The sequence below is a fragment of the Monosiga brevicollis genome, genomic scaffold (genome assembly GCF_000002865.3).
Source record: "Monosiga brevicollis MX1 MONBRscaffold_3 genomic scaffold, whole genome shotgun sequence".
NCBI classification, from domain to species: Eukaryota; class Choanoflagellata; order Craspedida; family Salpingoecidae; genus Monosiga; species Monosiga brevicollis.
This window is the reverse complement of record NW_001865040.1, coordinates 2,541,254-2,568,579: the sequence shown is the minus strand read 5'-3', so window position 1 is coordinate 2,568,579 and position 27,326 is coordinate 2,541,254. Positions and strand designations below refer to the sequence as shown.

The following is a 27,326-nucleotide window of genomic DNA, read 5'->3' as shown; positions in this document are numbered from 1 at the left end:
TCCCTTTCCCTTGAATGCCCTCTCTCTTCCTACTCCTGAACCTTCTCTCAAACTCTCACACTCGAATTCTCTCTCAAAAAATCAAAAGAATTGTCATCATTTTTGTGCCTGAAGAGCGCCACATGCCCACCCGAAGATGAAGACGTTCGCGCTGATCAGGTTCGGTCGCGGCATGAGAGCCTGAGGATGCAGGGTTCGTGATGGTTTGGTGCCGTAGGCTTACCGTGTGGTGCACTCTGTGCTTGGCCCGTGCCCCTTCCTTATTCTGGCCCATAGCGGTGGGAAGGACAGCTGCCACAACCTGCTGCACTGCGTCGCCAATGGCCACCAGGTGGTGGCACTCGCCAATCTGGCGCCGCCCGAGTCCATCGGTACGTGCACCGCTGTTACCACTTGAAAACGGAACGGCAGTGCCAATGTCTTTTTGATCTCCCGCCCGTCTATCAGTCCAGCCATGCCTGCCCCGCCCCGAGGCAGCCTCACGATGTCCTCGTTTCAGATGAGCTCGACAGCATGATGTACCAGACAGTTGGCCACGAGGGCATTGAGCTGCTGGCCGCCGCGCTGGACAAGCCCCTCTACCGCGAGGCCATCGTCGGTGCCTGCGTGTCTGACACAAAGGTTGGCAACCTTGTCTCTGGCAACGTGCACGGTTCCATTCTTCCCAGCTTTATTCATAAAGCGCCGCTACTGCTTACCTGGCCGGTCAACCATCCGTGGAACCGGCTCACAGACGTACCATCGTGCCGAGCGGGATGAGGTTGAAGACATGGATCGCCTCTTCCAGCGAGTGATCCGATCCCATCCTGACGTCGAGGCCGTGTCTGTTGGCGCCATCCTCTCCGATTACCAGCGAACTCGCGTCGAACAGGTCGCGGCCCGCCATGGCATTACCGTCCTCAGCTACCTGTGGCAACGCGACCAGGCCGAGCTCCTTGCCGAAATGGTCGCAAGTGGCCTTGAAGCCATTGTCATCAAGGTTTGTCGCCATGTCAATGCGGCGTGCTTGCAGGCTTTTCTTCCCTTCACCCTCTTTGATCATCTCTTCCTCAACTTTGCGAGCACTGCCATAGGTTGCAGCTATGGGCCTGATGCCTCGCAAGCATCTGGGCCAAACGCTCGGCATGCTCAGCCCAACCCTTCACAAGCTCCATGACCTGTACGAGGTGCATGTATGTGGTGAGGGTGGCGAATATGAAACCTTTGTTCTGGACAGTCCGCTGTTTACACGTCGTCTCGTTGTCGAGGAATCCACCACCATTATCCATTCCGACGACGCCTTTGCTCCCGTCGGCTACCTTCAGTTGCAACGACTCGCGCTTGTCGACAAACCGGGGCACGTCGTTCCTGATGCCGACGCCGCCCGTACTTTGCTGGCCGATGCTGGCTTTGAGAACCCGGTCCCCACCATTGCCCCAACGGTTCCCGAACCACCTGCGTCTGCTTGCCTCACTGCCGTTCCCTTGGCCCCGCTGGATGCCACCACACTTGAACAAGAGTCATCGACAAGTTCCGCTGAATTGGACAACGCTAGTGCCAGTCCAACCTCCACAGAGCCCTGGTCCATCTGTGTAGACGGCGGTGCCCTTGCAGATCCTCAAGAGGCGATGCAGTCGGCCCTGTCACATCTTCGTGCTGTGCTCGAAGCCCGAGGCTCCAGCCTCTCCGCCATCTGCCATGTCCAACTCAATGTACGCGACATGACCAAGTTTGCTGCCATCAACAGCGTATACCTTCAAGCCTTTGGTCCGTCGATACATGCGCTGCCTCGTTGTTCTGGATCCTTGATCATCACGGTTGCCCACCTTGTTTCTTATACCATGCTCTATACGCTCTCCTTGATCCTCACTTTCCTTTGTCAAATCGCTGGTGTAGATGTCGAACCGCCGTCGCGAGTTTGTATCCAGGCCTACCAAGCCAGTGCCGTGCAGTTGCTCGCCACTGTCGAGCCAGTCGCGCGCAGCACTCTGCATGTTCGAGGTCTCTCTTACTGGGCGCCTGCCAACATTGGCCCGTACAGTCAGAGCTGCGAGGTAAGCGCCTGCACGGGCTTGCGAATGGAAAAGTCAAGGTACAAGGCGCACAGCTCACTGACGTGCTCGTTTGAGCCCAACTCCAGCACAATGGTACCGTGGAGATGGCAGGCCAAATTGGTCTTAACCCAGCCTCGCTACAGCTCTACCCCTCGGCGTTCGCGCAGGTTAGGCCCTTAACCCTTTCCATCCTGCTTGTTGAAAAGAAAAAGCGTCAGCTGGCCGCGGTCATCCAGGGTGGACATGACAATGCCATGTGTGTCGCTCGCCGCATTTTGTTGCAAACCATGCTTCACCTCAGTGACATTTCCTTGACCTGACTTTTTTTGCAGAGCTCTGCAGCTCTGCAGCATGTACAGCATGTGCGAGCGTGCATGGGTGTCGCAGGTGCACCTGCGGTAGAATCCCTTTGCTTTGTTGATGAGGCAAATCTGCCAGAGGCTCTGCGTGAGGTCTGAGGCGCTGGTTTGCAATGTTTAGGCTGAACAAGCATATGCAGGTTGTGCGGCTTCTCTCACCATGCTCATTCATGCATTCCTAAATCCCAGAGTTGGCGGAGTGCTCAAGAGCACAATCTACCCGTGCATGCCTTTGCTGCAGTCCCAGGGTTGCCCAAAAGCGCACAGTTGGAATATCATTACACTTTCCATCGCGATGCCCATGCCCTGCCTTGCTCTGCTGATGAGAGTGTGCAGCTGCACCAAAGTGGTCCCTCGGGTGTTGTTTTTGCTGCCATCACTGTTCCAGGTGCGCTTGACGTGACTCATGGAGAGCCTCATTGTGAGCCGCATTGTCGTGGGCGACACCCTCACTTTTTTTTTCTTTTTTCTTTTTTCCATCACAAACCTCGCAGGCACGAATGCGGACCAGTGCCTTGCTCAATTGGAAACGGCCTTGAATCACGTGTCAGATGTGGCGGGACGATCGCTCCTCCAGGCCCGAGTGTGCGTCGCCAGCCCAGAGCCGACTTGGCGGCATCGCGTACAGAACCTGCTGGCAGTCCGCTTTGCTGGACCCCCAGCACTCATCACTTGTACGGGAGGTATTTGGGATGCACAACTGCGCCCTGCTGCTTGCTTTCTGCAACTGCGGCTGGCAGTTCCACGCACAACCCTGTCATCTGGCTCTTCCTCCCCTGAACCGTGAATGCATCATGCTGTGCACGGCAGTCAACTGCACAAAAAAAAGACTTTGCATGCTCAATTCAAGCCTTGGCGAAAGTCGAAAAGATACCATAAATTATAATATGATTTTGCGCATCAAGGCAACTAAGGGGCAAAAGCAAGGGCAGATGCCTCGAACCACCTATCGACAGTGAAGGCTAAGCTTCGGCCGTGTCGTCGGTGACCTCTTCCTCAATGTAGTTTGCGGGAATGAGTCCTGATTGCGTGGTGCGCACGTTCTTGCCAAAGAACCAATCGTCGCTCACAGCCTTGAGGTTGACCAGCACGTCACCTTTCTTAAAGCTCAGATTGTCCGCCTCTTTTGATTTGTGTGTGTACTTGGCTACCCAGCGTTGATCGGCACCTATCCACGCACGCTGCACAGGTCGAACGAAGTGGATGCAGAGTCAGAGCACAAAAATGGGCCTGCAAACATGAGGACTTAATCATTCAAAACAAACCTTGGTGCTTGGTGAATCAGGAGTGGCGAGGGCCTGGCCTGCAGGAGCATGGAGGGTTGGTTTGGGAGCAACCGGAGGTGGTGCACTGCGCACAAGAGAAGTCTCGACTGGCTTGGTGGATGTTTCAGGCGCCAGGTTCGGCTCGAGTCGGATGGCGTTGAATTGAAGCGTGTGTGACGAGCGTGTGGGTGGACCGGCCGTGCCCACGGGGCCCGCCATGGGTGCTGCACCACGCGGGCCTGCTGCCGCGAAACTGGTTGATCGGTGACCAGCCGCACGCGCCAAAGGCGGCGTCCTCGGTGCCGACTTGGAGGCCCCTGTGTTTGCATCAACAGAAATATACGACAGGCTAGTCTCCACAGAGTCACCCAAGGACGCCGCTTCGGAAGTTGTAACACTGACGCTTTCCAGTTCCACAGGCTCATCAACCGCCGCAAACTGGGACGGAGCAGCGAGTACAGGGGCCCACTCACTACCTGTGGCCCCACTGCTCGGGGCGGGTTCGCCATCCAAGTCGAGTGCATCAATGTCTGTCGTCACCAACAGACTGCCGCCGTTTGCACTGCCCTCATCGGCTGAAGACTCTGCTTCTTGATTGTAACGCTGATTTCGCCACCATCAAGAAGGACCAATAGTGGATCACATGCCAAGATCAGCACGATCCACAAGGCATATGGTTGGCCAGATCCCTGTCTCTGCTTTCTTCTACCTGGCCACATCAATCTCCGAGCGATTGACACCTTATGTACAGGGGCATGCTCACCTTGCTGCCGAGTTTAAGGACGCCACGCAGACCGGACTTTTCCTTTTTGGACCCGTGTACCACTGGCGAGGAGGTCCCATCTGCTTGCAAGGCCGAGACGGTATTACGGCGTTCGCTAGACTTGTCGAGGCCGGTGCCACGTGCATTGGTGCCGGACGATGTGGCCCGCCGCGACCGCGCGTCAGGCTCTTCTTCCAAAACCTGAAAAGCAGGACCGAGGTTGCACAGCAAAGTTGGTAAAAGAGGCTCAGCCACTGGAGCCCGCTCAACCCTCACATGGAAACATGACCAACCGTATCTACCATGTCTCCAACGTCATCTAAGCTAGCAGTGGCTAGGCCGCCGTGTCCACGCTCCATTTCGCTCAACCAAACGTCCGAGTCAATGGCTTGGCTACGACGGAAACTGTTGCGGAAGAGCTTGGTCATGCCTTTCTTGGCACGCAACGTGACGGTCATGCGCCGCTTGCCCGGGTCACCCTCCTCCGCCGGGGCTGCAGCTGCCGAACTTGTTTGATCGGTTGCACGATGAAGATGTCGCCGAGCCGCAGCCTTGTAGACCTGATTGCCGGCCTCCATCGCCAGGGACATGGCTGCTTTGTAGTTTTCAGCCGCCTAAACTCGGAAAAAAAAAAAAAAAAAAAAAAAAAAAAAAAAAAAAAAAAAAAAAAAAAAAAAAAGAGTTAGTATCGAATGTGCGACAAGTTCCTGTCGCGCTGGCGGTCCTTGTACTGCTTGTATGATTTTTATTTTTATTCTCTCAGCTGCGCTGTTCGATGGTTCATACCTGTCGGCGGTCTGACAGACGCTCGTAGATGGTGCCCAAGCGATCGTAGCCCGTGAATAGCATGGCCGTGTCACCCAGGTCCCGCATCAGCGTGATGTAAGATTCGAAATGCTGGGCGCTCTTCTCAAAATCAGCAAAAGCCTGCCAGCAATCAATAATGCCCGTCACCCCCGCTGAGCGTGCATGTATCAAGGGGGCCCTAGGTAGCGGGGCAAACGGGACGCACCTCATATACGGAACCTAGATGACGATGAGCCTGAGCTTGGCCACGACGGTCGCCGCGCGCCTCGTGTAGAGCCAATACGCTCTCAAACAGAGCAATGGCCTGTGCACAAAATGGCCGAAACGATCAGAGCTGGAGAAAGTCATCTTCACCGAGACAAATTGCCCAGGATCCACCCCTCAACCCACCTCCGTGTAACGACCTTGCTCTCGATGGCACACGCCCAAGCGGGACATGTAGCCAGCTTGGGCCACGACATCCTCTTCCTGCCAAACCACCGGAAACACATGATGAGGCGACGACACATCGATACAAGCTCCTTCATGAATGCCAAAGCAGCAAAGCACCCGCGCGCAGACGAGCTTTGGCACAATGAAACCAGAAATGCGATCGGTCAATTGCACGTGCCTTTTGAGCCACAGCAATAGACTGGGCAAGAAAATGAGCAGCCGCAACATAGTCGCCAGCACGCTCGTGCATGTGAGCTAAATGGGCCGCCACGTGTGCCAAGCCTGAGGGGTCTAGCTGCTTGTCAATAGGGGCCAGCACTTTGCGATAGAAGCTGACGGAGGCATTGAAGAGACCGCCGTGTCGAGGCATGCCGTCTTGTAAGGCACAACCCTGCGCCAATCGTGAATAAATTAAACCTAAATCCACCCCAAATTCCAAGCAGTCGGTCAATAAGATGGTTGGGGAATGGACTGGTTGGTAGTGAGCTCTTTGCTGATGAAAAGATGATTGGAAATCACAGTTACCTATCGAGTCCAAGGCTTGAGCTTGTAAGAAAGCGTCGCCCTCGCGTTGAGCTAACGCGTGCTGCTTTTTGAAGCATTCTAAAGCTTTGTCGTAGAGGTCCAGCGCTTGCAGCGCAACACCAATGTTGGCGTAGGCATGGGCCTGCACGGGAAAAATCCCACACCGAGTGTGAGGTGTGCAGGCGTGAGGTGCGTGTGTCGTGTTTGTGTTTGTAGGCTTGCTGCACCAGCGAGCAAGTGAGTCCAGCATTGAATGGCCGGTGTTAAATGAGAAGCAGTGGCGAACATGCGTTCCACACCTGGTCGGCGCCTCGGCCCGACTGCTTGGCTGCAGCCAGCTGGCGTTTGTAGTGATACAACGCCTTCTCATATTGCCGCAGCATATAACAACAGGAACCCGCCTGAAAGCCACAGCCCGGCGAATATGGATGGAGGGAAGTGTGAGCACACCTGTGGATAGATGACGCTTCTGTTCACTCCGCCATCATGTCCCGGCCAAATCGCCGAGTCCATCGCAAAAACCAAAGGTGTTGGCGCGTACCTCAACGTGAACGGCCGAGACCTTTTGCAAATCCACGCCTGTCGTGAGCTTGAGAGCTTTGGAGAAGCACTGCAGTGCACGCTTAAAATCACGCCGTTTGGAGAATTGGGCCCCTGCTCGAACAAACTCTTCAAAGGACTCGGGCTTCTTCCGCGAGTTGGTGGCCATTGTGAATCGGTCACGTGTGCTCTCGCCGGAAACAGTAGTGCCCAACCAAGCTGGACCCAGCTCAAATCTCGTGATGGCACACGCTCGCCAGCACCTTCTCCCTTGCCACCAACAACACTGCTCACCCGCCACGCCAACACGAGAACCGTGCTTGTACGCGTGTCGTATGTGCAAGGAGTGAGCTGGGAGAGCGAGCTCGGATTCTGAAAAAAAAAAAAAAAAATGGAGCTCACCCCGCCCCCTCTCTCTCTCTCTCCGGTACTTTTCAACATCATGAAGAAATCATAACCTCAAAAAGCTAAGAAGATGAAGAAAGAAAATGAGAAGACGACGCTGCCAGATGTATTTAGGGTTTTCGTGTTTCGCGGGACGACATTGCGCGCGCACGCTTGGTGACCCGTCGTTCATCCCATCATGGGCTCGTGCTTTTCCTCAGGCAGCGGCAGCGGCGGCCGTGTGGATCAGGTGAGGTCGTCGCTGGTTCTGCACTCACCCTATTGAGGGGGTGATGGGCTTGGACTGACGCCAGGAATCACGAGCGCAGGCCACGCAGGAGCAGCGACGCCAACAGCAATTGGCGGCCGCTGAGAAGCGCCGTGAGGCCGCCTCTGCGCGAGGATTGGCCGACCCCAAAGGAGCCAACAAGCGCATGGCTGAGGCACGAGCGCGCCAGGAACAGTCTGATCAAGCGGGTGCTGACACCCCTTTAAAATGGCGCGTTAGCTGAGATGCTCCCCTCTCAGTGATCGTGTGAGACCCGTCCCCAGCGTTGCCGCGCGGCGCATGTCAGTGGGCCATTTGGTGAAGGTGGTTTTGGCTATGCTCCTGTATTCCCACACCGCTACCCCATTCAATAACTGAATCCCCAACCTCTAATATCCGATCGCAGCTCTGAGCCTTTCTCTGTATCACGCATGTGCAGACACACCCTGCCACTGACACAGGGCCAAGCCAGACACGTCTCTTGTGGCAGTTTCCATCGGCTGTACATTGGGATCCCAATTTGGGCTGGAAGCAGCATACACGCCGTATCTATTGGTCACATCAACAGGCAAGCACGCCACACACCAATTCCCTTTCATTCTCTTTTCACACACACATACTCTCTCTCTCTCTCTCTCTCTCTCTCTCTCTCTCTCTCTCTCTCTCTCTCCCTCTCTCTCTCTCTCTCTCTCTTTTTCTCCTCTCGCCCCGAACATGATAGAAATGATGGAAGACAACAGAAGGGAAAAGCGTTGGCTTGATAGGACGCAGTCCACTGTGTATCAATATCGTCTATCCAAATGAAGGCAGTGACAGTCTGATCAGGTACCCAGCTGTCAAAGAGGCCCATTACGCGTTGGAGTCGTCCACCTCCCCGGCCGGCTTGAGGGAGCGCGGTGGTAGGACAGGCGGCGTGCTCTCTGCCAATGCTGGCAGTGGCATGATGGGCCGACTGGAACTGCGCCCTGGGCGGACTGGTGTGCCCCCACCAGACGGGATGGGGCTGAATGTCAAGCTGCTGAGACTTGAGCGGCGGTCCTCATCTGTCAACATTGAAGGCATGTACATATTGGCTGAGTGTCACCTATGCCAGCCTGACATTCACAATTAGCGGACTCGGCGGTCACCTACCCGAGTTGATCGAGTCTGAGCCGCTCTCCGTGCGCAACCGCACTTCGGTTTTGGATTTCTGCATGATTCGGGTCCAGGGGAAGACATGAGCTGATGTTTGCAGAGAAGGAGCAAGCAACATACGAGTCGTGTCTGAATGGAATCGAGGGGACATACCCGCACAAATGCACGAATTAAAAAGTCCTTGCGGGCCTTGATCTCAATCATGCTCTGTGATCCCGCCAGCCAGGTACGGGCAATTCCAAGAGGGTGAGACAACTGGACTGGATGAATGACACACACACCCCACCTGCAATGTGTGCACGACCAGTGCCCGTGCCTGCGGGCGGGCGACACTAAACATACCGTCACGGAGGATGCATACGAGGGCAATGCCTCTTTCTCCATTCCACGCGGTTCGATACGCAGTGAAAGTTGGTAGATGGCATCCTATTGACAGACAGATACATCCGGCAAACAAGCATCAGAAGCTGCATGCAAAGGCGCGACCCTATTCGGAGCTTGGCACTCACGTCGAAATTTTGAATGTCCTTGCTACTCGCATCGGGTGATGGAAAGGGAATGGCCTCCTCGCTGTTGGCAATCGTGGTTGGCAGGTCAATCAAAAAAGTCTACGCAGCGTCGATTTAGGGTGGGAGCCGCCGTGAGGGAAAGCACGTGCGCCAAGGCCCGGGTGAGAGCCAAAGAAGGAAACAAACGGCTGGGGACACGACACCAACCTGCAGCAAGGGCCACTCAGCCAATACATATTGTTGATTCTGATACTGTTGAATGGTACCCGTCGTTCGCGCCAGCAGCCGCCTATGCCCGCCGACAAGTAAGCTCGTGGCAATCAGCAGGATCGAGGCCCGCACAGGGTCTCTGATCAACAATTGAAGCGACCCTCTGACTGCTTCTTCTTTTTTTAAACAGCCCGCATTGCCTTCTCCACATACCGCTTGCTAAAGTTGATCAGAGGCACGCCGCCCAGCGGTGACGGGATGGTATCGCTGGAGCCCTCCTCGATGAAAGTCATGTCGGTGAGGTACATGCCAAAGAATGGGATCTTGGGCGCGGGCGCGTGCTCAATGGCCTGCCGAAGGCGACTGTAGTTGGTACCACCCATCAGCTGCTCCACGCATTCGTCGAAAAGAGCGCGTCGACGAGGGTTGACTTCGGCCCATGCGTGGTTGAGCCGGCGCACTGCTGCGCTGTTCAACGCCGATACCACTTCCATCATGCCGTTGAAGTTGTTGAGGGACCGCAGCTCCTTCAAGATCTATGACGCCAAGGTCACGGAGCATCAGAATTTCAAGCAGCAAATGAGCATGAACTTTCAGAGCTCTCAACACCCTTGGTCTGCAGCACGCAGCACGAAAGGCTCATTTGCCATGGCAACAAAGGGGGTACAGAGTACCCCCGCGCGCTAGCCCACCTCGACGATCATGGAGATCAAATCAACACGCTCGTTGAGGTTTGCAGTCTCGACAATGCAGCGCGTGAGCCAGCGCGTGACCAGCGTCGAGCGCACGGTCATGTTCAGCACATTTGGTGCATGTTGCCACTTGTCACGCCGGGTCCACATCAGGCCGACCAGCTCCGATGGCCAGATGCGCCTGATCATACGAAACAACAGTTTAGTTTCGAGTACACATTTGGTTGTCAAATCACGCGTTGAAAGCGGTCTGTCTTACTTGTACAAGTGAAACTCGATGATGGTCATCTGGCGCGCGACCTCTTGCGGATGAAAATTGAGCAAGTGACGCTTGAAAGCGGTCGTGTCAGGAATTAACATGGCCACCGGTGGCGCGTCTGACCCTGCTTTCAAAAACCGCTGCACACCCACAAATGAGCGAGAGTGCCTGCCGTGCGCCCGATGCCAGGGACTTGTGCCGGCAGATCCATGCCGGTTGTGTCCCGTGCGCGCGCTGACGTACCATCTCCTTCTCATTTCCCTTGAGCTGGCGCTTCACAGCTCGAATGATGGGCTGACAGGCCCGAGCCATCACGGGATCTTGGCGGATGACCTCCTTGGAAAAGTTGAGAAGGCGCTTTAACAAATCCGTCGACTGACGCGACACAACCACCGGATCACTGGGCCGGGCCTGAGGCGCTTGAAAATCATAAAAATGCTTCTCGACCCATTGCTTGAGAACGTTGATCACACGCAGACGCACTGGGCTTCGGTACCTGTGCAAGACAGATGGGCGGAATGAATGAGTTCAGCAAAGGTCGAATGCTGCTGACAGCTACCCGCTGTTGTACCAAGCAGCAACGCCTCAACTTCACAAAAATCAAGAGAATACACCATATGGCTGTGCATGGCAAGCAAGAGTTGACCCACTGTTTGTGAAAAAAACGAGCCTGCTTGGCATCGTGGCGCACTGCTTCAGCATCTGGCACATCGTAGCGCTCCAACAGGAGCTCCAGTAGCCGCTCGGAATCACAGAAGGAACGGTAGGTCGTCAGAAAGTGGCGCAGATACTCGGTGTCGGTGTGTTGAGGATGAGTCAGCAACTCGACCAGCTTTTCCAATGTTCCAGCCTGTTCCCAAAACGACACAGTATAAACCCGGGGCCGTTAGAGATCAGGTGCCCAGCCAAAAACAACGTCCTTTGACGAAGGCAGCACAATCGATCGCTCATAGCGAGCCAAGACGAGAGACAGCACCTTGACGACGCGAAAGCCACGCGCTTCCGACTCCTTCTCATCAAACAATATGTTGGCCTCGCTATCGGGAGTGGCGAATCGATACTCTCTGCGCGATGGTGGATGGAAGAGTGAGAACTCTACTCGGTCCATTCAAACCCGGAGCTTATCCTCCAAAAAGCTGTCAATAGACAGATGGCCGAGCATTCGCGCGAGCGCATCAATGAAAGAACGTACAGCGGTGAAGGAAGCAAGGCAGCCATCTGACTCGCAAAATCCTGTTGATTGAGCGTGAACATGCGTTCCACAAAATTGTGGATTGTCTTGTGAGAGAGGGCCTTGAACCATTGGTCCCATTCCGCCGGCGGAGCCTCGATGGTGATCTGCAAGCAAACGGGGTAGTTTGCAAGCCGATGCCAGTTTAAGACGGCAAGACAAGCAGAGAGCAGGGTGAGCTGCTGCAAGAGTCCACGCCAAACATCATTGATAAAATGCCGGGGTACTTCCGAACCTTGCCCTGGGTGGTGACCACAACGAGTTGGACGGGACTGGCAGAGCTGTCCACCACAATCACTGGTTCCTCGACCAAATGATAAAGCTCCTTGAGCTTTTCTTTGTCGGGACCCTGCCGACATGGACGCACCAGGAGAACCCGGTTGATGTGAACCCGGAGCCCACGCGCTTGGTTCAAAAACATGACCCTTCCTCTGCACAGTCTTGACCCCAATGTGACCATAAGGAGAGCAACGTACGCCCTTGGTTGCCACAATCAAGTCTTCAAAGACATAAAGGGTGCGATCGTTGCGCTTCTACTCGTTCCGCAAAGTATGCCCCGGTGTGAAGTTTCACACGCAATCCAGACCAGCTGCTCAACAGGAAGCATCTGGGAGAGGCTCGACGAGCAAGCGCTCATCTCAAAACGGACCTTGGAGCTGGTTGCACAAACGATGGCGCGTCCAGTATACAAGAGCTCGCTTGTGTGATGCGGTAAGGAAAGTCCTTTGTGACCACAATCAGTGCCGCCGCCGTTGGCCCACGAGCAGAATGTACAAGAAAGGAAGATGAGTTGATCAGTACGACGAGAGTGCAACAAGCAGACGCACAATCGAATGGCACACCTTCGATGCGTCGTTCCAACCCCTTGGCCACGCTAAGGCATTGGCGGCGAACAACAGAGGGAAACTGCAAAAAGTTTTCACGATCGCGCAGAAAGCTGTATTCTTCGCCCGTGACGTCCCGGGTGGCTGGTCGCAGATTCTCCAGAGCCTACCCAGAGGAATGGCCCCGGTGCATCAGAGAGGGGGTCTGACAAATCAAAAAACATGGCAATGCCGGCCCCATGCAAGACAGATAAAACAACGACATACGGTGCGTAGACGTTGGAGCTCGTGTTGGCGGCCTTGCAATTGACCGCAATGCACGAGAGCCTCGACGGCTTCCACGTGATGTTTTAGATGTAGAGCAGGTGCCACCAAGAGCGTAGGGAGGTGGAATTGCACGGCTGGTAGCCACAAGGGATCGCGCTCATTGAGCTGCCGGCGCAGCGCAGCATCTTGCATGAGTTTTTGGTGCTCCTGCAGCTTCTGTCCCACCTCCGAGATGTAGGTGAGCAGGGCTTGGTATTCAAATGTCTATGCGTGGCAAATTGGACTTGAGCTGTGAGACGAGTTAAACTAAGCGGAACAAGCCATCCTTTTCTGCGTCGCGACCAGGAACAAGCATGGCCAACAGACCAGAGCCGCTTCCTCGAGAAATTCACCGACGCGCGGCCGTGCGCTGCTGGCTTCCAAAGCGGTCTCCAGACCCACGACCATATTGAAGCTGAAGTCGCGCACGGAAGAGATGGTATCCAACAAGGAAACGACTTCCGCCTCGAGGACATCATCCAGCGTTGTTAGCGTGCGCTGGTAGACCTGAGACATGAGCTCCATCTTGTGCATAAAAGTCTGCTCGACTGCCAGCATGTCGCGAACGGCGTCGGGATATTTGAGGTCGAGCCGCGCGGTGGTTCCATCGGGCGGCCGCTTGACCTTGTCGAAGAGCAGGCGCAGCATCTATGCCAACCATGACCGTGAAGTGGTGCCTGGAGCGGAGGCGGGCGCAGAAGGGTCGGGTTCCCATTGCAAATCTCGGAACCCTTTTGTCCACCGGCCGGTGTGTGCAGAGATGTTCGTGTGGCTGACTGACCGCATCGCCCGAGAGGGCCGTGTTGAGAGATTCCGCGGAGATGGTGCGACCATTGCAATGCTCCACAAAGTTGCCCGCCAACTGTATTGATGAGACCGAAAAGATGTTGGTGGTGAGAGAGTGAGTAGGCCCAGGACACGCGGCGTCAAATGGCGAGGAGCAGAGATGAATGACAAAAGGACGAGCGGACCTTGAGAACGTCGGCAGCAATGTAGTCGACGGCGACGAGGAGAAAGAGGGTGACCTCGATGGACACGGCCCGACCAGTGCCGTCGACATCTTCTTTGTTGATTTTGGCATGAATCTGGTGATGGGGAGCCGGGCAGAACCAATGCAGTTGATAAGAGTTACTAAATGGGGAGCCGAGCGCCGGCTGCGCAAGAAACGAGCGCGCTGACGCGGTCCATATGCCACGGAATACAACACAAACCTTTTCGGCGGCAAACTCTGTTCCGATTGGCCCTTTTTTCTTGAAGGTGCTAAACTCGGCTTCGGCTCGCTCGGCTGCCTGCAGCGCCCATTCAGCGAGATCTTCGGGCATGACATAGTCGATGGCACGCTGGCAATCTTCAATGTTGGCCGGAAACCGGCCCAAGGCCGACGCCAAGTGTGCAAATAGACACAGTAGTTGCTGGTCGAATCGCTTCAAGGCCGGGCTCTCCAGCGTGATGCCAGGATGCACTTGCTTAAGAATCTAGACCGAGCCCATCAAGGTCAGATCGATGTGGCCAACGAAGGAACGTGTAGTGAGCCAAACTCTGGCCCAGCTAAAACCCTCTCGCGCCCAACGCTCACCTTTTTGATGCCAGTCTCGAAAAGGCCATGCCATCGAGCCTCATGATCTTGCCAGTTGTACGACATGGCAGTGATGATGGGCCCTGGCAGGGCAACAATAACTGAGACTGTGTCAGCAGCTGCGCGACGCGTCCCCAAAGAAGAAGTAAGCAAAGGTGGATGGCGATGACCGCTGCCCACGGGCCGTTCCCCAGCCCTTGGCTAAGCAAGTTTTATTGACGAATTTCAAACCCTAGTTTTCATCCCGAAAAACATTAACCATGAGCACGGCACACGCCCCCCAGCCACCCGGTCCCACAAATCAAGTCGCCCCATCTCTGAGCTGCATCATTGCCCCTTGCCTGGTGCTCAAACACCTACTCTACCCAAACACACACCCACACACGCGCACGCATCCATATTATCCACCCCTCTGCGCGCGCGCCTCGCGGCGAGCTCACTCGAGATCCGCTCGGCACAACGTACCACTTGCCACCACGAGAATGTAAAATACTTTTTATTCCTTGGTGATGGTTGCAACTGTTTGACGCTGGTGGTCGAAAGTAAATTACTTTAACTCCCGTGCACAGCTGGATATGGGTGCATAGGTACCAACTGTTATTGGCCTTGACTCCTTTCCCGCGTTTGCTCTTAATCCCAAGAAAAGGCTTCTCTCTCAAACTCTCTCAAACTCTCTCAGATTCTCTCAAACTCTCTCAAACTCTCTCATACTCTCTCACATCCTCTCAAACTCTCTCATACTCTCTCACATCCTCTCAAACTCTTTCATATCCTCTCAAACGTTCTCAAACTCTCTCTCAACCTCTCTCAACCTCTCTCAACCTCTCTCAACCTCCCTCAACCTCTCTCTCTGTTACTCTATTTCGATCTGTCGTGAAGTTGGGCGTTGGCTGTGCTCGCTCGCCGTCGAGCTCGCCCTGGGTGCCCTCCTTCTCCCTTCTCCCTCCTGTCCCATTGGCGTTGATTTTGGGTGGATGATCACGTTGAAAGGCAGAGCATTCAAGGTTGATTCAATCTTGGTCAAGGGCGTCGTTGGCCACCAGGTATCATCCTTTTCGAGGCAGCTTGCCGTGTTCGGGTTCTGGCTGGCGCCCATGTCAAGTATCATGAGAGGGGTCAGCAGCCCATGCCTCGCGTTGGGAACGTTGGAAAAACCGCTCACCCCCCCCCATCTCACTGCTCGTACCTGTTCGTCCCCCTTTAGTTCTAAAACAGGCCAGCTCGCACGCCTCCGCCATGTCGCAACACGGGGCCAGCACCGCCGGCGGGCAGCGAGTGCATCGGACCCAATCCGCTCTGCAGCCCCGTCGCCCCACGCTCTTTAGCTACGGCCGATCCGATGACCGCTACCGCACCATCCGTCCCCTCAACCGCGAGTACAGCACCGAACAGGGCTACGTGAGCAACGGGTCAGTGCTCATATTGCGCGCTCGCGAGACACCACGTGCATGTGACGCCGCTCCCGGTCCAGCTCCTAGAGTTCTAACTCACACCTCACGATCCGCTTTGTCTTGCTGCACTGAAATGCAGCATCTCAACAAGCAAGTACACTTGGCTCACGTTGTTACCCAAGAACCTTTTCGAACAGTCAGTCTTCCCAGGCGCTACCCGTTGCCGATGCCGCTTCCCTCCCATCACCTTTGCTAACGATCATGCTCTGCCAGGTTTCATCGCTTGGCCAACGTTTACTTCTTGTTCATTGTCATTCTCAACTGGCTGCCCATGGTCCAGGCATTTGCCAAGGTGCGCTGGTGATTTTTCCGACCATCTGAGAATCCATGCCAGCCGCCTCTTCGCCTGACTTTGGAAGCATGCCACTTGCATGCCCCCTGCCTGTTCTCTTTTACTCAAACCTCACGCCACTTTTTCTCCACCTACCTATGGTTTACTTTGACAGGAAATCGCCATGCTACCTCTTCTCTTCGTGCTGCTCGTAACGCTCGTCAAGGATGCTTACGAAGACAGCCGTCGCCGTCGTCAAGACAAGGAGACCAACCGTCGCACCGCCATGGTTTACGACAAGTGCGCCTTGTTACTTGAAGCCAACTCTCATTGCAGAATTGTTGACAAGACCCGCTCACACAGATCATGCTGATTGTTGTAGAGGCACCGGCGAGTGGAACTCGGGGATCGAATGGCGCAACATCGAAGTTGGTGACATTATTCAGGTCAGGCTTTGGGACGGTGCTCCTGATCCAACCTGGCCGTCCCCGTGCTGTCCCAACGTCTGCCTCATCCGCATGTGCGATGTGTTTTGATGCTCAGCTGTACCAGAACGAAATCATCCCCGCCGATATGCTGCTGCTCGACACTTCCCATGAGGTACGCCCTCATTTCTTTCAATAGCCCATCCTTCCGCCCCACACCCTACCACGTCTTGCTCACTCCACTTGCTGGCCCCACAGGACGGCATCTGCTTTGTCGAAACAGCCAATCTCGATGGTGAAACCAACCTGAAGCAACGTCGTCTGTTTATGGAGGTGGGCCGTCAACCAATACATGCCCTTCACTCCCCCTTTTTATACCCCTGCCCTCAAGCTCATGCTTTGGGTTTTGTCCGCAGCGGACCGAGGCCTTTGATCCGGATGCTTTCTCCGAAACCTCACAAATCGAGTGTGAGCTCCCGAACAACAAGATTTACCAGTTCAACGGCACAATGTCTGTGTTTGCCAATTCGTTCTCCGCATTGCATGCCCCTCTCCTCCGCCACCACCACGCTTGGCCCTTCTCCTTTTCTCCGGCACGCTTGTTTGCGCCTGTGGCAACCTTACACCTGGTGCGTGCTCTGTTTCCTTTGCTACACTGCCCACGTTGGTCGATAGGAAAATCCGTGGGCACAAGGAAATTGCTTTGGACCAAAACAACATTCTGTTGCGCGGCTGCGTTCTCCGCAATACGCGTCGTGCCATTGGCATTGTTGTATATGCCGGCCATGACACCAAGTCCATGCTCAATAACACTGGCCCTCGCTCAAAGCGCTCAAAGCTTGAACGCGCCATGAACTACCAGGTAACGACGTGACATGAGGCACAGTGCTCCCCTGCTTACAAATCTGCCACTCACGTGTTTGCTCACTTTTGTTTCCTGCCATCTTTTCTTATTTTTTTTTTTTTTCCGCCAGATCCTGTACTGCTGCTTGATCTTGGTGGTCATGTGTGTTGCGGGTGGTATTGGTGCCGGTGTTTGGAAGTCGGACCGTGACTGGAAGGTCAGTTTCTCATCCGTGGCATTGTTGTGATTGTCTCAAGATCGCCCTGACCTCTCTGATTTGTTGTATTTTGGTTGGTTTCTTCTGCAGGACATTCTGTACATTCCAGGCAAAGACGACTACGCTCCCGCAGAAGAAGGCTTTATTCGCATCTTCACCTACTTTATCATCCTGCAGGTCTGCCTTTGCACCCCTCGGACCACTACAACCATCAACTCGACGCAAAGATACCTGACATCACAGCTCACTCGCATTTGCTACCATAGGTGATGGTGCCCATCTCCCTTTACGTCTCTATTGAGCTGGTCAAACTTGTGCAAGTTTACTTCATCCAGGAGGATGAGAGTACGTAAAGGCGCGATCTCATGTTATCTTTTTCTTTTGCTTTTGCTCCTCTTTTGCCTTCTACCAGGATGTCTGACCTAGCTCACACCCTCCCAATTATTTAGAGCTGGTCTATGTGGACCCTGCGAATCAGCACCGCCACAAGATGATGTGCCGTGCGCTCAACATTACCGAAGATCTGGGACAGGTCTGTCGTTGTTCATTTTTGGTTCACCAAGAATAGCTTTGCCTCACTCACTTAACTCGGGTGTCTTGCCCTGTCGCAGATCCAATACATCTTCTCAGACAAGACTGGCACTCTGACACAGAACAAAATGATTTTCCACCAGTGTTCCATCAACGGCATTCATTACTCACACCCTCATGATGACACGGCAACGTTCCAAGATGCTCGCTCAGTGCGTCATGCCCCCTTGATCTGTCTATTTTTTCCCCCCTCCAGCTGGTCTGGTTTTACTGTTTTGCGAGCTTGTTTCCCTTTCCTCTTTCTTATTGTCTGTCTTCTTGTCTCTGCGTCTGTTTTCCATCCTGTTGGTCTGGCTGCTGTAATCACCCCGACAACGTTCTGTTGAATAGTTTCCCTTGGACCAATCTCTTGTCGAAGACCTGGAGAAGGATGGCGGCTTTGACGATGACAGTACGTGCGGTGCACGGTTGCCAAGGCTATTGCACGTGACGCTCCGTTTCTTCTCCGTCCTTTTTCTTATGCAGGCTGGTTTGATTTCAGGTGTTTTGCACAACTTTATGCTCTCGCTTGCCATGAACAACACGGTGGTGCCCAACAACGAGGACGGCGAACGTATGTAGTTGTTGGCCTGGTGCATCGTGCGTTGGGGCGAACCGGCTGGGCACTCCAGCCTGTCCTTATCGCGTACATGCTTGATTGACTGCAGTGAAACACGAAGCTGAGTCACCCGATGAGGCAGCCTTGGTGGCCGCCGCCTTTGTCTACAAATACGTCTTGCTGAACCGCAAATCCGGCCGGTCGGTGACACCAGACGCTTTGCCTCGAAGCAATATAATCCCAAAAAAAACACGAATCGCTCCGCTCGTGCCTCCGCTCACGCCGATTCCGCTCTCTTTGGGTCTTCTTGTTCAATAGAATTCTGCTGAAGCTTGGCGACGACGAGTACAACATGGAAATTTTACAGACTCTCGAGTTTGATAGCACTCGCAAGCGCATGACTGTGATTGCGCGTCTCCCCAACGGTCGCATCCGTGCTTTTATCAAGGGCGCGGACTCGGCCATCATGGACATCATGAAGCAGGGCGATTCGGACCTCCGCGAGAAGACAGAGGCCCACCTGCATGATTTCGCGCGAAATGGCTTGCGTACCCTGTGCTTCGCTTACCGCGACCTGGACCCTGATTTTTACGACTCTTGGCTCAAAACATGGGACGCCGCGAATAACGACCTGCAGAACCGCAGGCACGGCTGCGTGAAACTTACCTAGCCATCGAGAAAGAGGTTACTCTTTTAGGCGCGACCGGTATCGAAGACAAACTTCAAGAAGGCGTTCCGGAAGCCATCGCCACCCTTCGCGAGGCCGGTATCAAGGTTTGGGTCCTCACAGGCGACAAGCAAGAGACCGCCATAGAAATTGCTCACACATGTCGGCTCATGGATGAGAGCCAAAGCACGGTACGATGCCTGAGCCTGCCTTTGCCCTGCTGGTACATGGTTGTTTCCCGCAGGGCCCGAGCTAACATGGCCCGGCGGTCGCTTGTTAGATCTTACTCAACTCTCAACTGGCCTCCAAACACCACTCCAAACCTCGAAGCAAGCGCAATGAAGCCTTGCATGAGCAGGCTGCCAAAGAGGTGGGCACCCGTTTATGCTGTTTTGTTGCCCTGTTCGCAAGGCCTGTGCGTGCCAAGCAGGCCCAGGCGACAGCTTTAGAGTCAGCCTCTTTCCTACATCAAAATATCCTGTTCCAATTCCTGCCGCTCAAATGCGCTTGTTGCTGCTCAATCTCCTGCAGACTGGAGACATTATTCGGGGCAAACTGTCGGAAATCGAACAGCCCAGCGCACGAAACAAACCCCTCGCACTCGTGGTGGATGGTGCGACTCTATCCTACGCCATGCTTGATCAGAACTCGGATGCTTTCCTCGACCTCAGCCTGCGCTGCGCGGTAGGTTTTTTTTTTTTTTTTTTTTTTTTTTTTGGTTGTTGTTGTTGTGCAGCAATGTTCAACGTTGTAAGGTTTGTCTTCTCACCCGCGCCAACTGTCGCGCGTCTCTTCCCAGGTGGTTGTGGCCTGCCGAACCGCTCCTTTGCAAAAAGCGCAGGTGGTCAAGCTGGTGAAGGAGAGCATTGATGTCATGACGCTAGCCATTGGTGATGGTGCCAACGATGTCAGCATGATTCAGATGGCCCATGTGGGCGTGGGCATCTCCGGCCAAGAGGGCATGCAGGCCGTTATGGCCAGTGATTTTGCCTTTGGACAATTCCGCTTCTTGACTCGTCTTTTGCTGGTCCACGGCCATTGGTCCTACGACCGCATTGCCAGCCTTATTTTGTACTTTTTCTACAAAAACTCAAGCTTGGTGTTTGTCATCTTCTTTTACCAATTCTTTGATGGCTTCACGGGCCAGCCTCACATCGAACAGGTCTGTGTTTTCAGGCCGTATGTCGGGGCGGCTCTGAAGGGATATCAGCGCTCATGCCGGCTGTGTTGTTTCTAATCTTTCGTCCTTGTTGGTTGGCATTTAGATGTACCTTCAAACCTACAATCTTTTGTGGACTTCGCTGCCACCCATCGTCACGGGCATCTTTGACCAGGACGTGACCGAGGATGCTCTTGAGGCTTTCCCCATGCTTTATGAGCAGGTGTGTACCAAGCAAGCAACTCAGTCTTGTGGTCATGGTGGGGGCGGAAGGCTTGGTTGCTCGCGGCTCATTGCGCTGTCAGCCCACGCCACTCATCTCTGTCATGTGTCCAACGTGTTGCTGTTTCGCTCACTCGTGCCCGATAGGGTCGAGAGGATTTGACTTACAAGGGCCGCTTCTGGCCCATTATTCTTGACTCCTTCTACCAGGCCGTGGTCATCTTTTTCGTTCCTTACGCCGTCTACGTGTATGTCCCATGGCAAGGCTCCGCGGCACCCACCCTGCTTTTCTTCTCCTCACGCGCATTCATTTTGGATCTAATCGGCACTTGACGCACGCACGCAGAGACAAGCTCGAAGACAATGGCATGTTGGTGATGGGTACCATCTCCATCTTTTGCATCATCATTGCCAATCTGATTCAAAACATGATTCTCACTCGTCACTACATCTGGATCCATGCGCTCTGCCTGGCCTGGAGGTACCTTATATCTCTCATGGCTTGCTTTATTCTCGACCTTTTTTTTGCAAAGCCTGTTGCTCATGTGCTTGCCCTTGGCTGCGTAGCTTTTTTGGTGTCTTTGCTTTTGCGTACATTTACAACTCGCTGCTGCTCGAGACACCCTTGATTCCGGACCCGTACTATGTGATGCAAAATGCTTCGAGTGACGCAACATTTTGGCTTTTGCTCATCTTCTGCCCTGCATTGGCAGTTCTGCCCCGCTTCCTTGCCATGTACGTGCCTGCACTTGCAGCTTTCGTGACAACTGGCGCGCGTTTCCGAATCTTCATGTGGTTTGTTCTAATCTTTTGTTTGTATTTTTTATTCCAAATGGGACTTTTTTTTTCTTCTCTAGGTTCTACCGCCGCTGGTGGCACCCGACGACTTCGCAACTCATGCGCGAAGACTGGATCAAGGATCAGCGTCGACGCAAGCCTCTGCCGCTTTGGCTCAACCCTTGCTTGCCTTGGTCAGTCTTGTCTTGTCGAAGATAATAATGTTTACTTATTTGCCCTTCGGGTTGTTGTTTTTTATTTGTTTGTTTGTCTTCCTCTTCTTCATCATCATCATCGTCATCTTTTTTTTGCTTCAACTCGACTCATCTCCAAAATGAACTGTTCCATTATCCATCCTCCTTTGCCTGGACAGTCAAAAGGTGACTGACTGCATGCTCGACGAGGATGGTGAACAGACCAACTCGATTCAGGTACACACCGCTTGCTAACCTCGTATCAGACGCTTCAATGTTGCCTCACTTTGATTCATCGCCTCGCTTGTTGCGGAATGATCTTGCCACACGGTCGGCCCTTGACACCTAGAAGCCCATTCTTCGAAACGGGGATCACAACACCATGCGCCTCGGCTGAACGCGAGCTTAGACACCTCTCACGGTGTACATTCTGCCCGAAAGTGTTGGAGTGCTATGTTTATGCTTTGTTTTCGCCCTGCTTGTTTGCAACGCCTCATGATTTTGTGTTTCTTGTTAAGGGCTCGGATTTGGTTTGTGTTTTCTGCTTGTGGGTATCGGCATTTTTATCACCCTTCTTTGTACGCCTTTTGGTTGTTTGTGGCCTTCCTCTTGGGTTTGTCTGCTTATTTGTTTGCGAGTGCTTCTACTTCACTCAGCATTCGTCCTCTTGTCTTCGATTGACCGTCTCCTCGTATTCCACTTTAAAGGCGCTCTCGGCGCTTCTCCTCAATTTGGTAGCACACGACCTCATCATCCTGTATACGCCAGAAGGAACAAGCACAAAGGTGTGAGATCAGCGCCAATGCCGGCGTGTCTCGAAACTCTCCCCCTTCTGCTGCCTACCAGGCATGAGTAAAAATTGACAGCTGAACTCTTTGGATTTGGGACTTACCGCTGCAAAGTCGCTGTAATCTTCGAAAGATAACCCGCACTCGGTGTTGAGACCAACCTCTTCCACACTGTCCTTGTGATGCATGAGCTGCGACAGCTCCCCTGGGGATGTCAATTGGCAATGCAAAGACGTCAAGAAAGATGCAAACTCGAGCACGCTAGGTTTCGGCTCAAGCAAGCACTCAAAGCAGGGCTCACCCTCATGAATTTCTTCGCCCTTTCGCAAAACTTTGAAACGATGTGCTTTGACAAGAGATCCCGTCAGAACACGGCAGCCAGCTAGATAGAACCAGGGAAGGCAGTGAGAAAAGAAGGGGGGGTTGCACGGGCTCTCAACTGAATCAAGCAGGGAGGGGCATCAGAAACAAGCAGATCCACTTTGCGCTCAAACACACCAACAGTTGACTTGCGCTTCCCGGTGAGGTTGAACACTTGCAAAACCTTGGCCTTGCCGACTTGTTTCTCGACCATGAGCGGGGGCAACATGCTAAGCAAGTCTTGCTCGAGCTCCTCGAGCAGATGGTAAACAACCCTGCGAAGCGTAATCGGACGGCAAAATGCGCAGAACAGGTCAGACGTGATGGCACAGCGCCAATTGAAACTGGAGCAGAGACTTACTTGTAAAGCTTCACCTGGACACCCTGTTGCTCTGCCTGTGCCGCTTCCTTCTTGCCTAAGCCTACTCCAAAGCCGAGGATAGTGGCTATATGACAGCGCAAGGCAACGTGAGATCACATAGCCCCGCTTGATGTATGCGCGCTCACACCGCACCGTTGGTGGTGGCTGCCAATTCAATATCACTGTCTGTGATGTTTCCGACGCCTTGTCGAATGACTTGGCAAGCCACTGCAGTTTGCCCGCCACAAGACGCCACAGCAACAGCAACAAGTTGAATGTGAGAGTGCGTTCAGGAAGGAAACCTGGGCAATTTTTCCTGTAGCATCACTTGAAGCTAGGTTGCATACCTTCAGAGCTGGGGATGGCAGCAATCGCATCGACCAGGGCCTCGGCGCTGCCTTGTACATCACTGCGCACCACCAACAGCCGTGTTGGCTTGTCAGAGCTAGCAACGTCCAAGAGCTGTAGGGGCACACAGAATGACAGCCAAGGAACAAACGCATGTGAGTCATGCACCACAGACGCTTTGGAGAAGACTGTCTATTGCCACACCTCTTGCTGGTTGAGCTCGCGGGGCCGCGCGCTGCGTGGAAGACGACGCAGACGTCGCCGCTCCTGCAATGTCTCCTGGCGATGCTCCTCGGCCATTTGTCGTCGACGCTGCGAAAATTGTGTCAAGCTTCGAGTGAGGTGCATTGAGGTGCAAGACTGCTGATGATATCATGAACCGTAAAAACTAACATCAACGATTTCGGCAGCGCTGAGATTCTTTTCCTCCTCGACCAGGCGCGCCTGCTCTTCAACAAAGGCCCTAGCCTCTTTCTATTGTATCACCGAGAGGCCACACATGTCATGCACCGAGCGCACGGAGAGATCGGCACATAGGCAGGACTCTCGAAGCATGCATAGAGTTGCACAACGCTTCGCACCTCCGATGCCACCTTGAAGACGGGAACTCCGACCTCAGGCAACGAGCGCCAGCCCATGACCTCGGCGGCCATGGATGGCTGCAGCGATTTGAGGCCTGCCCAAGTCAAGATTCACAAAGTGCAAAGATGAGGGGTAGTCAATCCGCAAGAGTTCGCCCAAACAAACAATCGTATGTTTATAAAAGCCACAAGATGGCGCAATAAAATTCCAAGCTCACGCTGTTTGCCATCGTCAGTCATGCTTTTGATGCGCGCAAAGGAGCAGCCAGCGGCAATGTATTCGCCAGGCTTGAGCGACCCGTCATGCAGCAAGACGGTTGCCACTTGCCTGCCGCCATACCAAAAGCATTCGGTCATGATGATCCTCGTGCATCTTTATCGTCCGTACGTCTTGCCTGCCCAAAACAGGTGAAACGTACCCCTTGAATTTGTCTGAAGAGGCCTCAATGACAACGCCTTCGGCAGGATTGCTCGCCTTGCCCTGTGTGCCTCGCACCTCTGCTTGCAGAAGAACCGCCTCAAGAAGCGCATCGAGATTTTTCCGCTACAAGATCACCAAAGACGGCAACACCGAAAGTATGAGGCTGGGAGCAGCAGCGCCGATGAACCAACTATTTGCTGCTTGGTGAGAGATGACATGAGACCAGACCAATAAAGGCTCGATGTGGCCTCGATCAGGTGACAGGTCGGCCCTTTGCCGGCAGCCTATACCTGGAGAGCAGATACAGGGACGGCTTGAACGGCACCGCCGAAATCTTCGAGATCCACGCCATGTCGGGCCAGCTCTTGCTTAACGCGATGCACGTCGGCCTGTTCCTTGTCACACTTGTTGATTGCCACAACCAGAGGCACTGTCAGGGCCGAAGCAGAAGTAAGAATATGGGGCTCATAAGAATCTGGAACCATGGTAGCCAGAAAGGGATGCTTGGAGGTTGGCTAGAGTAAATGCAGCTCTTACCGCCTGCCTCAGTTGCATACTTGATACTCTCAATCGTCTGGGGCATAACGCCATCATCCGCTGCGACAACGAGAATGACCACATCGGTGGCTGACGCGCCCCGCTGCCGCATCGCCGAAAAAGCAGCGTGGCCCGGCGTGTCCAGAAATGTGATGCGTTGGGCATCACCCAGCTCGACTGGAGTCAAGAGTTGAGCGATTGACGCAAAGTCGCAGTGAGAAAGTTGCTTAGCAAGGGTGTCAAGGCACCAGGTGTTGGTTGGGCTGGACGTACCCATGAATGCACCAATATGTTGTGTGATGCCACCGGCTTCACCGGCTGCAATCGAGGAGGAGCGATACGCATCGAGCAACGTTGTCTTGCCGTGATCTATGACAAGAGAGTGAGATCCCGGCGTTGCGTTAGGTACAACCACAACCCAAAGCCAGCAAGCACCCTGGAGCCGGAGCGGGCGCTACAGGGCCGAGAGAGCGCCAGGATGTTGTTTTGCCATCCGGGCTCGTGAGCTTACCGACGTGGCCCATGATGGTCACGATGGGAGGGCGCTCGAGGGTGCTGGGCATTGAGGAAGGCTTGCCCTTGGCTGGGACAGCATTGTTCTTTTTGGCAGTGGCAGACTTTTTTGGCTTTTCCTTCTTGGGTGGCGGAGGCGCAATTTGTGCAAACTCCATGTCGTATTCCTCTGCCAGGAGCTCCATGAGATCCGAAGTCAGCGCTAACATAGTCCAGCGGGCGCAATAAGCAAAAAGATGAGCCGAGAGCGGAGCCAGGTGCAAAGAGACACATTTGACGTGACGATTGCAATTGAGGTCACAAGCACAAGCGAATCGGCCAGAATCAAAAGGGAGCAAGCTTGATGAGGGCACCTGTGTCACCGTTGACTTTGCCATCCTGAACTTGAGCCACGATTTCGGCCAGCACGCGCACGGGGACGCCCATTTGTTTTGAAAACTCTGCCAGTTTCATGCCTTGGTACCCTGAGACGGTCTGGGCTTGCTAGCACCACCATGAACCAAAGGATGGACGGGAAGCATGAGTGCACTGCGCTGGTAATGGACGGGAATGCTGGGCTCAAGTGCAAGCAGTTTGTCCTCACAGAATGCATCAGGTTTGAGCGAGCAAGGTAGCGGCGGGCCAAAAAAGTGTTTGGTGCCACCCGATGCTGTTGAGGAAGTGAGGGCTTCCAGCCAGTCGAGCCATGACGAAGACGTGCTGACGAAGAAGAACTTCGCATAAGCAGCGCACCCAGACGGGTCGAAGCGCTGCGTAAGAGCAACATGGTCAAAGAGGACAAGATGGCCTTTGCGCGCACCAGCACTCCAAAGAACGGCAGCAGAATATAACAAGTGCAGCCACGCCAGCTCGTTACCCCATGGCCACCCCCTTCCAACCGCCTCTACGCGTGCCGAGCAAAGCAAAGCCTTCCCGACTGATTGATTAACAGAAGAGCTATGCACTGTGTCTCCACCAGTGCCAAATGAATCCTGGCACCAACACTGCAGCCACCACCACAACCACTGCCGTGTATCACTGCCGTGTATCCCTCCGACCGCGGCGGTCCGTCCTCGTCGTTCGCAGCGCCGCTCAGAGAGAGAGAGAGAGCGAGAGAGAGAGAGAGAAAACTGTCCGGCAACGTGCGCGCAACACGAAGGTGTGAATGTACCTTAATATGTTGTTCAGCGGGATAGTTCGGTCACCTCCTTGAAAGTAACATATGTATTCCCTTTTTGTAACAACATATTGCTCTTGGGATTGAGGCAGGTGCGATTAATTGGCAGTCAGTATTTCGGGTCGTGCTCGGCGATTCTGTCTGCTGTGCGTTTCAAATCAAGCACAGCAGAAGCGCTAAATTTTTGCGGATCAAACGAGGGTGCTCTTGTGTTCATACGCTTCCTGTGGATGCCATAGCAGCCCAAAGACCAGAAAATCATTTATTTTGAAATAAATCCCATTTCTTTTCCATACGAAACTTATTTGGCTTTGACTCTCTAGGGCTACATGGCTCTGATTGGTATGTCAAATGGCAGCGCCATAAGACGAGTCAGCGAAGCAATGAGACAACTTGGTGGGTAGAAGCAGATGGACAAGACAAGTTCCGATTGATCAATGGTCATTCAAGGTTTATTTCGATTGACAAACGCCCGGGACGATTTTTTTTTCTAAACACTTAGTAAGCAAGCTGTTTCCTCATTGGGTGGACTTAGACGATTTTCTCTTCTTGGGATGTGGTTGCCACTGCGCCACTCGTGCAAGGTGTGTTCGACGTGGAGACCGAGTTTGGACGATTGATGGGGAAGAGCTACGGTCCACAGCGGCGCTTGAGGCTTCTCGTGTTCGCGCCTCGGTACTTGCATGTGATGTCTCTGATGCCGCCGTAGACGGCGTGGTGCACGGTGGACTTGTCACCTGAATGCAATGATGAAGACGAGGAGTACAGATGAGAGTGAAGCCAACGAA

General features: G+C 53.9%; 5 protein-coding genes across 5 annotated transcripts; 2 read left to right on the top strand and 3 right to left on the bottom strand.

The window, feature by feature from the left end:
- Positions 1 to 274: 274 nt before the first annotated feature.
- On the top strand, positions 275 to 1,373 carry MONBRDRAFT_14389 (uncharacterized protein; the record flags this gene model as incomplete). Its single annotated transcript, XM_001743499.1, has 4 exons — positions 275 to 363; positions 474 to 621; positions 734 to 979; positions 1,074 to 1,373. Coding segments are annotated over 4 exons (783 nt in total), but the record flags the coding sequence as incomplete, so codon positions are not given.
- Positions 1,374 to 3,354: 1,981 nt separating this feature from the next.
- Positions 3,355 to 6,893, bottom strand: MONBRDRAFT_6110 (uncharacterized protein; the record flags this gene model as incomplete). The annotated part of the gene is made up of 10 exons (XM_001743180.1): positions 3,355 to 3,573; positions 3,658 to 4,260; positions 4,421 to 4,621; positions 4,723 to 5,034; positions 5,207 to 5,347; positions 5,433 to 5,531; positions 5,618 to 5,748; positions 6,185 to 6,326; positions 6,484 to 6,585; positions 6,726 to 6,893. The coding sequence occupies 10 exons, from the start codon at positions 6,891 to 6,893 to the stop codon at positions 3,355 to 3,357; spliced, it is 2,118 nt and encodes a 705-aa protein (XP_001743232.1).
- A 2,240-nt stretch (positions 6,894 to 9,133) lies between these two features.
- Positions 9,134 to 11,288, bottom strand: MONBRDRAFT_14402 (uncharacterized protein; the record flags this gene model as incomplete). Its single annotated transcript, XM_001743179.1, has 8 exons — positions 9,134 to 9,308; positions 9,443 to 9,765; positions 9,922 to 10,102; positions 10,181 to 10,251; positions 10,333 to 10,441; positions 10,557 to 10,676; positions 10,831 to 11,030; positions 11,157 to 11,288. The coding sequence occupies 8 exons, from the start codon at positions 11,286 to 11,288 to the stop codon at positions 9,134 to 9,136; spliced, it is 1,311 nt and encodes a 436-aa protein (XP_001743231.1).
- Positions 11,289 to 15,353: 4,065 nt separating this feature from the next.
- On the top strand, positions 15,354 to 21,498 carry MONBRDRAFT_23245 (uncharacterized protein; the record flags this gene model as incomplete). Its single annotated transcript, XM_001743498.1, has 27 exons — positions 15,354 to 15,526; positions 15,648 to 15,704; positions 15,782 to 15,860; positions 16,015 to 16,139; positions 16,222 to 16,285; positions 16,383 to 16,439; positions 16,523 to 16,597; positions 16,681 to 16,775; positions 16,940 to 17,126; positions 17,239 to 17,325; positions 17,416 to 17,502; positions 17,592 to 17,670; positions 17,775 to 17,857; positions 17,937 to 18,068; positions 18,247 to 18,307; positions 18,398 to 18,469; positions 18,564 to 18,654; positions 18,773 to 19,002; positions 19,092 to 19,312; positions 19,402 to 19,491; positions 19,653 to 19,805; positions 19,921 to 20,283; positions 20,387 to 20,503; positions 20,650 to 20,750; positions 20,849 to 20,983; positions 21,070 to 21,237; positions 21,360 to 21,498. The coding sequence occupies 27 exons, from the start codon at positions 15,354 to 15,356 to the stop codon at positions 21,496 to 21,498; spliced, it is 3,321 nt and encodes a 1,106-aa protein (XP_001743550.1).
- Positions 21,499 to 22,133: 635 nt separating this feature from the next.
- On the bottom strand, positions 22,134 to 25,432 carry MONBRDRAFT_17831 (uncharacterized protein; the record flags this gene model as incomplete). The annotated part of the gene is made up of 16 exons (XM_001743178.1): positions 22,134 to 22,228; positions 22,366 to 22,466; positions 22,563 to 22,643; positions 22,760 to 22,896; positions 22,983 to 23,067; positions 23,136 to 23,210; positions 23,330 to 23,444; positions 23,535 to 23,642; positions 23,912 to 24,006; positions 24,130 to 24,239; positions 24,331 to 24,455; positions 24,524 to 24,580; positions 24,644 to 24,762; positions 24,870 to 25,046; positions 25,143 to 25,238; positions 25,381 to 25,432. The coding sequence occupies 16 exons, from the start codon at positions 25,430 to 25,432 to the stop codon at positions 22,175 to 22,177; spliced, it is 1,587 nt and encodes a 528-aa protein (XP_001743230.1). The 3' UTR covers positions 22,134 to 22,174.
- Positions 25,433 to 27,326: the final 1,894 nt, after the last annotated feature.